An 8437-nucleotide genomic window follows, 5' to 3' on the forward strand; every position below is an offset into this window, starting at 1 on the left:
CCGCCTCCGCCCCTCGGTCTCTGGCTGCGTTTCTCTGTCTGCGTCTCTCCGTCTCCGCCTTTCTCGGACCCTCGCCCTCTCCCACCGCGGTCCCTGTCTCTCTAGTTCTGTCGGTCTCTGGCTGTCTCTGTCTCTCGTCCTCCCTAGGGAGACACCACTGGAGGGCGCCTAAAGCCCGTGGATTGCCTAGTCCCCTCGTCACTGCCCCCAGTACCCCCATCGCGCCCTGACAGAGGGGGCAGGGGAAAGACCGGTCGCTCCCTCAGGTCCCTACCCTTCCCCTAACTGGCCCCACCAGGAGCAGGACCGAGGGGGTGTGGGAGGATGGAAGAGGCGCACCCTTTGTTTTTCAATCAGGCTGCTTTATTCTTTCGTGGTAGGAGCCCCTGGGCCCTAGGAGCCGCATCCCTTCTGCCCGCTCCCTCCTCTCCCCACAGCTCCCATTTCTCCAGCTCCAGTCCCTGTGGTGTGGGTAGAGCAGCTTCCTGCCTCTCTGCAAAGACCCTTAGCGGGTGGATCTTTCCTCTTCACTTGGGGCTTCGACAGGCCCTGAGAAGCAAAGAAACACTGTTTGTTATGGGAGGGAGAGGGACTAGGAGGGGGCTGTCTACGAACTTGCCTTCCCCGGAGCTCCCTACGTGACCCGCTCAATGGATTCCCCAGTTCCTGGTCAGCTGACGTGGCAAGGTGGCGCAAGACTTTCTGGGCCACTGCTCCTCGGTGCCCTGGCGGTCACATCTGCTCACCTGAGGGGTCCTAGATGTAGTAGAGGGGCACTTCGCCACACAGGGTGCTCACTGTGGTGCCCAGGAAGTCCAGGTCCCCAGGGGATGCTAAGCCAACATCATGGCCCTCCTCCTGGCCCAGTTTAGAGGTAGACACGGCAGGCTTGATCTGGAAAGAGCACCTGATTTGGAACCTGGGAACTGAGTTTCTGTCTCACCTGTGGCCCTTATTGTGGGACCTCAGGCATGTCGGGCCATCTCTCTGAGCCTCCTAGAAGTCTTACTTTCCTTACCAGTGAAGAGGGGGCTGTGCTAGAGTCAGAAGCCCCCGGGTGGTGAGGTTCAGCTGAGGCCAACAGCTTGGCATCAGGGAAGGAAGGGCTGGGGAATAGGTAGGGAAGGTGTGGTACAGGTGAGTTTAGGCAGGGGTACCCACCTGGCAGCCCACAAGGAGTAGTGCTTTACAGGTGACAAATAGTTGTCATCTCAAATGCTCCTCCCAACAGCCCTGGGAGGGGAGACACCCACTGCTTCTCACACACCCACCTGGAAGTTCTGGAACTTTCTAGTGAGAGCCTCAAGACTTGGGATGGTCTCCGGAGCCATCTTCATGATGTAGCAACAGGTTCCTGGGGCTGGCTTATAGGCAATCAGGAGCTGAGCACAGAAACCCCAGAGTTCATTCAGGAAGGCCCTGCCTTGCTCACTCCCTGACCCTGATCCTGGGCCATCTCCCTCTAGGTGAGGCCCCGGAGGAAGTCCTATTGGAATCTGGGGCTCAGCCTGGGGAAGCAAAAGGGCTAGGGGCTGGGGAGTGCATGAAGTGGCACGGCTGGGTGGCCTAGCAGTCTTGTCATCGGCCCCATCTCCAGGGTCAGGAGGTCAGGTATACCCACCCGCCGGTAGTCGTACACTACGATGCCAGTGGAGCCAATGGAGAAGGTGGCAGTGGTGCCCACACGCTCCCGAAGGGCCAGGTTTTTCTGGGATTCTGGCCCCCCAATGCTCATCTCTAGGACCTGGGGGAGGGCACAGGGTGGCCTTGTATTTCTTTTTCCCTACTCATCCCTTTGGTCTCCATGTCCACCCTCAGCCCTCTTTACTAAAATGTGTTCCCTTCTTCCCTGAGAGCCCAGACAGGCTGCGTGGGACCAGATGCTGGAAGGAACAGGCTGCCAGGCCAGCAAGAGGCCTGGTGGAAAAGCCTAAGCTGGGGTTGCCACCCTGTTCCTGTTTCTGTCCTTTCCTGAGGCACCCCTTGCCTCCTCCCCTCCATTCCCCTCAGCCAGTTCACTCTGCCCAGCCCACCCAGCCCCTCTGTTTGGTGTGTCCTCTACCCACTGCCCATCCCATTCCGGGCCTGCTCACCATCTCAGTGTGTTTCTGGCTCATGTGAAGACCCATTAGCAGGGCCCCTACAATCACCACGACCACAAGGACTATCACCACGACCAGGATGAGAAGGCGTTTGAGGTTCACAGGGCAGCAGGGGATGCCGAACCGGCCCCGGGGGGCTGCCGAGTAGTCCTGACATGGTGGGGCAGGCAGGGAGACAGGTATGAGGTCATGAGGAGGGCCCTTCTTCTCCCCACACAAGCTGGACACCCTCCCACAGCTGGACTGCAATGCTATGGATATGCAGAGGAGGGCTGAGATCAGAGAAGGCTCCTTGGAGGAGGTGGCCCGGATTCCAACAGAAATGCTTAGACGTGAAGTCTAGCGTGGAGAAACCCAAGGGAACCTGCTTCCCCAGTCTCATCTCCTGCTGTTTCCTCCAGACCCCTGACACCCCAGCCATCCCCATCCCTCTCTGTTCCCCCAAATAATCCATGCTCTCCCACACCTCCCTGCCTTTACACATTCTACCCCTTCTTCCTGCAACGCCTGCCTTCTCCACCTAGGGAGCTCCAGCCTGTTCTTCAGGAGCCAGCTCAAATGTCATTTTCTCTGTGAAGCTTCCTGTGACTCCCGCATAGTGGCTGCTTACGCGGTGCTCTCTGCCGCCCTTTCCACTGACCACTGTGGTGGCTCTCGGCTCCTCACGTTGGAATGATCGGTTGCCATGTCCATCTCCCCAAGGGACTCTGCCTTAGTGGTTGGTGTCCCTGCCCTACCTTAGCACAGCCCTAGGTTAACTAAGCGAATGAAGTCAGATGAAGAAACTGGCTCGGAGAGCTTGGATGAGACAGGGTCCAGCTCACACATATGTACACACAACAGTCATACTCACCGGCGGGCTCTCAATCAAGACCTCCTTGCTGCCCACATCCATCTTGCTGCAGGATCCTTCCCCTCTCATCTCCCAAGTGTGACTAGGGTCTTATATGTGCCGGTAGGGAGAAGGGACAGAGGTGAAGGATCCAGCCCCCTTCTGCCAGCCAAGCCCTTGACTTTCAAGCCTGTTTGTTCCTGGCCCTCCAGAACGGAGGTCTTGATAAGCCAGCTGCAAGAGCGCCTGAGGGCCCTTGGCCCTGGCACATGAGTCCCCTTGGCCCTGGCCAGAGCAAAGCTGGGTGTGCTGAGCAAACTTGCCCTTGGGCAATCTGCGCCTCTCACCGTAGGTGTCTTCCTGGCCTTGGCCGCCTTTCTTGCTGGCACCTGCCCCTGCAGTCTTGTGGCTTTCCTTGTTCCTCTGCCAGGTCAGACCTCTCAGGCAGCCAGGGGTCTGACCCGGTGGGGAGTCCACCACACTTCCCAACAGAATTGCCCCCATGCAGAGGGCTGAGCCCCAGGAAGGGGAGTGAAGAGGCAGTGCCTGTGGACCTGCTGAAGGCAGTGGGTGCTTTGGCTTCAGTGTGGGGGTTCATATGCGGCCATTTCTCAAAAAGCCTCATATTTTCACTTCAAGTATGCCACCTGCCTGGCCTCCTCCCACACATCTGGTACCTAACCTCAGACTTGGCCCTAGTCATCCTTTTCCTAATTCTGAAAACTCTGTCCCCTCTGGCTATAAATTTTTACCTACTAATGTGTGGTTTCTTATTCTTTGCTATGGGCTCATTTGTAATCTAAAGGCCTTTCCCCCTGCTTTTACTTTCATTTGAATTTATTTTATGCTGAATTTATTCCCAGGCCATACGTTGTTGTTTCCCCAGTTTCTCGTGGGTTATCTTCCTCATCTGTGCCACCTCCTCTTCTGAGGGGTTCCCTGGGCTGGGAACACTGTGCTCTGTCTCAGGAAAGATCATCTCAGTGTGGCAGGGAGAGCTTCTGCAGGGGTTAGCCCGACCACGAGCTCTGTAATTGTAGTGGCTCATCTAAGGGCTCTGTTCACCGGGATGCGCTCGATGACCAGAGAATCTGCACCTAAACCCTTAAGCTCGGCGTGACTCTGCATTTTTCAGCATGCGCAGCAGAAATTCAGCACTCTTTTTAGGCCGCTGGCCCTGTGTCCAGCTCCACTGTTGGGCCCGGGCACACCTATCAGCTCCACCATTGTGATGATGGAATGGCCCACACCGCTTCTGTAAAGTGACTCCTTCGGGTACTTGGTGGCTTTGGGGATATGCGATATGCATGCCCTTGATGATTTGGGCAGTTTCATGAGTGTTCTTCAAATGAATGTGAAGATTTGAACCTCTTGATATGAATGATTTTGTTGGGTTTTCTTCATCAAGTAAACAGTGAACCATTTTCAGAGATCAAGTGGAAGGCTTTTGATAGCAGATTCCACACCTGACTCTTCTCTCTTGTGCCCAGACAGTCTTGCACAGGGCTGGGTGTGGTGACTGATGGCGTCCCAATCTCCTCGTTCTTCAACTTCACCTGCTCGGTGCTGCCTGTGACCCTACCCCTCTGTGCTCCTCTTTTACACCCTCTGATCCTAAATTCGCCCCGAGAATTCTCCTCACCCTGATGTGATGCACCTTCTGGACCTTCTCCTTCTCCCTTCCATCGCTTTTACCTCCTTCCCCAAAGCCACTTCTGTTGCTTTGTTGTACTAAACCAAACCAACCAATGGCTGCATCTTTTCTCTTGGGTTCTCCTCCACTTGCTGGGCTAGCTGGTCTCTACAATGCCTTTCCCTTGGAACTTTCACGAGTGTCTAAGTCAGAGCCCCACCCTCACTCTCTGGCTCCTGATACTTTAGCTCCGACACTTCACCCCAGTTCCTGTCCCCGGCCTGGGGGCTCCCTCATGCCTTCTCTGCCATTCAGTCATGAGCTGGCTCCCAGCTCTCCAGCCCTGGCAGGTTGCCCCGTCCCCACGAGGACCTCCTCTCCAGCAGGAGAGCCTTCAGCCTCCAGGTTGCACAACAGCATGGCATCTGAGCTGGCAGCGCCTGAGAAGATCAGGGAAGGAGAGAGGGGCGGGAAGGGAGTGTTTGCTCCCACCACCCTCCTCACCACCACCCCCAACTGCCCTTTTAAATATTTGCCGAAACCTCTAGCAGCAAGTGTCCTAGGAGGATTGGTTGGGGGGGGGGGGATGTCCAGGGAGGAGGGGGAAGCATCCTCCTCTCAACTGTGTGCAGCCTCAGCTGTGGGCAGGTGCCAGATGTAGGAAACAGCTGGCTGTGGTGCCCACCTCTGCCCACCCCCAGCGCCCCCACTGCCGCCCCGGGTTGTCCTGGCAACGCTGGGATTGATTGGCTGACTCACATGCACTGGGCCTGAGCCAGGTGGGCAGCGGGCCAGTGGGAGAGCCAAGGAGGACTGCAAGCACCGCGGGGTCCCTGCGGGTGTCTCAGGGGGCCGCATGGTCCAGTTGTGGGGCTTGTTCTAAGCAGGTGCTGTGTGTAGGGCTTACCATCACCAGCTAGTGCTGAGAAAGGAGTCTCCCTTGGAACAAAGCTTCTGCTTTCTCAGGTCCTCAGTCTTCCCTGCAGGCTGCCCTTAGGCTGTAATTCTCACAAGCTTTACGGTTTTTCTTTTTTTTTTTTTTTCCCACTTGTTTTTGCCTATTTGGAGTTTGGGGGAAGAAGGTTGCCCTCACGTTTCATAAGGGAGTTCAGGTGCCAGCACCAACTCCTCCGGCCCTGACCCATAGAGATCTTGGGTTCCTCGTCTTCATTCTCAGGAAGTGAGGAGAGACCTTTAGCAGGGCATGCATTGCTGTCCCCTTGCCCCCCACCCCCAACACACCAGCCCTCTGCTGCAGATTTCTCACATCTTGGCCTTTACTTAGGCCATCTCTCCCTCCTGGAAATCCCACCCTCAATGCCTCTCCACCTCTCCGAGTGCCACCAACCTTAAAAGGCCAGGCAAGAGCCAACGGCACCTGGTCTGCCACCTCACTGGCCCGGGCTACAGTGCTCCCTCCCTCCGCCAAAATCTCCCAGCCTCCTGCTGCCCTTTCACCTGCCACTTAGCACACACTGCTGTTCTCGTCAGCTATGTGGGAGCTTTCTGTTGCCCAATCTTCCCTGGAACTGGTCCTGAGACCCTGCTTTTCTGAGGCTTCTTTGTAGCTGCTGCAGGGCAAGGAGCATGCACACAGCCAGCATGAAGGGGCTCCTGGTTAGCGGTCAACAGTTCATTTCTTCAGCATGTGGAGGTCTTGGGGCTTCACTGGCTGGCTCTGGGACCCTGAATGAATCTGTCTTTTTGCCTTTCCAGGCTTTACTGTGTTCAGCTGTGAAATGGGACTAGTCTGCCTGTCCTGTCCCCCTCTCCAAGCTATTGTGAGGACTCAATGACATCATCAATCCAATCACCACGATTATCATCATCTACTTCATCCCTAGCTGAGAACAGGGCCCAGACTCCCCCTTTCTGTCTGTGTCTGGGCTACATCCCTCCGGGAGAACCATGGGCGATGGAAAGCCCTACGGTAGCCACCCCTTCTATGTGGACCTTCTCTTTCCCCCCTTCCAGCTCCTCAGCTGCAGGGGCTGGGACAAGATTCACTCTGCCCTTTGTGCGCTGGGCAGAGCTGTGCCAGGGACGGGTGGGGACGGTTGCCCAGCTGCCCCAGCCGCCCTCCCCACCCCCATTGCTTGTCTTCCCACAAGCTGGCATGCGGAGGGCTGCACGGGCAGCTGGATGGGCAGTGGCAAGTGAGCATCAAAAGGACGGGGCATCCCTGTTTGAGAGAACATGGACAGATGTAAGCTCCGACCAGAGAAGCCCCTGCTGGCAGAGGCTGGGGACAGCTAGGGACACATCTTAAACCCAGTGATCCTCAGTTTCCTGGCCTGATATGGAAAGAACACCAGACTGGGAGCCCATTCACCTGACTTCCAGGCTCCCCTGGTCTTGTACCAGTGAATTTTTGGCACAGTCTGTCCCGCACACAGACCCCCAGGGAGGTAACACGGCGGAGAGCAGCAGTTCGCAAACATTTTGGTTTCAGGGCCCCTTAACATTCTTAAAAAATATTGAGGACCCCAAAGAGCTTTTGTTTATGTGGGTTATATCTATTGATATTTACCATATTGGGATTTACTGAGAAATTTAAAAGTGTTAATTAATGAAAATTGCAATAATAAACCCATTCTATGTTTTAACATAAATAACATAAATGTTTAAAAACTAATTTATAAGGCAAAAAAATTAGAGACAAGAGTGTCATTGTTCTACATTTTTGCAAATCTCTTTATATTTTAAAGATTTATTTATTTATTTAGAAAGAGAGAGAGCACGAGCAGAGGGAGGGGCAGAGGGAGAGGGAGAGAATCCTGAAGCAGATTCCCTACTGAGTGAGGAGCCACTCAGGGCTGGCTCCCAGGACACTGAGATCATGACCTGTGCCAAAAGCAAGAGCTGGCTGCTTAACCGACTGAGCCACCTAGGTACCCCTTGCAAATCTCTTTAATTTCTGGCTTAACAGAAGATACATCATGTGGCCTCTGGAAATTCCAGGGTACTTTGTGAGAGCGTGAAACTGAAAAAGTAAAATTAAGTTTTAACATTCTTATGACAATTGTTTTGACCTCAGTGACTCCCTGGAAGGTTCTCCTGGACTGCCTGGACCACACTTCGGAAATCCCTGGTATAGAAGTATAAATGTGAACTTCGGAGTTGGGCAGAGTGGATTGAAACCCCTGTTCTGTTCCTTTCTTCGGGTACTACCAGCCTCACTTCTCTTATCTGTAAAAGGGGATTACTATCATCTGCCTTAAAAGGTTGGAAGGGTTAAGTACATAGATCATGCAACATACAGTACATGTGAAATCAAGCTGGGCTGCTTTCCTCTTAGTTTGGACCTCAGTTTCCTCATTTGTGACCAGGAGCTGGACTGGAAAACGTCCAGGGCTCTACCCAGCTTCAACCGTCTGTGGTTGGGTAGGGAGAGATGTTCCAGAATTCCACACACTCCCACTCCAACTCAGTGACAAACATTTCTCTTTTCAGCTCACAGAGACACAAAGGCACATTCTGTTCACCGGCCCGTGGAAACACATGTGAACGCAGCTACACACACATGTCGCTTATGACACACCCATGAACTCTTGTTTAGAGGATGTGTCCCCCGAGGGCCACGACAGACAGGCAGGCGGAGGCACGCGGATCCACAACGCAGAAACGCCCCCGCGGGGGTATGTGCCTCCGTGCGAGTGCCCGTGCAGAGGTGCGCACGGGCACAGTCGTGCCAGTGTAGGGTGCACACGTACGCCTCGCACACCTGCACTCACGACAGTCCCTGGGCGCTGGACACGCAAGCGGACACGCAAGCGGACAGCGCCCAGGGCCGCAACCACTCCTTTTCTGGGCTACTCGCAGCCCGGGACTCCCCCGCGCCCCCGCCCCCTCCGCCCTGCGCGCGCCCGC

At 55.1% G+C, this 8437-nt stretch overlaps 2 protein-coding genes across 3 annotated transcripts in view; one reads left to right on the forward strand and one right to left on the reverse strand.

Moving 5' to 3' along the window:
- Positions 1-364: 364 nt before the first annotated feature.
- SFTPC (surfactant protein C) lies at positions 365-5604 on the reverse strand. Of its 2 annotated transcripts, XM_034660157.1 has the most exons (6): positions 5475-5604; positions 2094-2252; positions 1622-1744; positions 1272-1382; positions 747-894; positions 411-549 (listed from the first exon to the last, which is right to left on the reverse strand). In XM_034660157.1, exons 1-5 carry the CDS (start codon positions 5475-5477, stop codon positions 757-759), a joined length of 534 nt encoding a protein of 177 aa, XP_034516048.1. In that variant the 5' UTR covers positions 5478-5604; the 3' UTR covers positions 411-549; positions 747-756. The 2 variants fall into 2 exon arrangements, with proteins under 2 accessions (XP_034516049.1, XP_034516048.1); XM_034660158.1 differs by lacking the exons at positions 747-894; positions 1622-1744 and having other exon boundaries at positions 365-549.
- A 2506-nt stretch (positions 5605-8110) lies between these two features.
- The window catches only part of LGI3 (leucine rich repeat LGI family member 3), a 7637-nt gene continuing 7310 nt past the window's right edge, over positions 8111-8437 (forward strand). The window contains exon 1 of the mRNA XM_034661721.1: positions 8111-8237. Coding sequence (XP_034517612.1) covers positions 8111-8237 — 127 coding nt within the window. The remainder of the gene's footprint in view (positions 8238-8437) is intronic.

Source organism: Ailuropoda melanoleuca, chromosome 5 (genome assembly GCF_002007445.2).
Source record: "Ailuropoda melanoleuca isolate Jingjing chromosome 5, ASM200744v2, whole genome shotgun sequence".
Taxonomy (NCBI): Eukaryota; Metazoa; Chordata; class Mammalia; order Carnivora; family Ursidae; genus Ailuropoda; species Ailuropoda melanoleuca.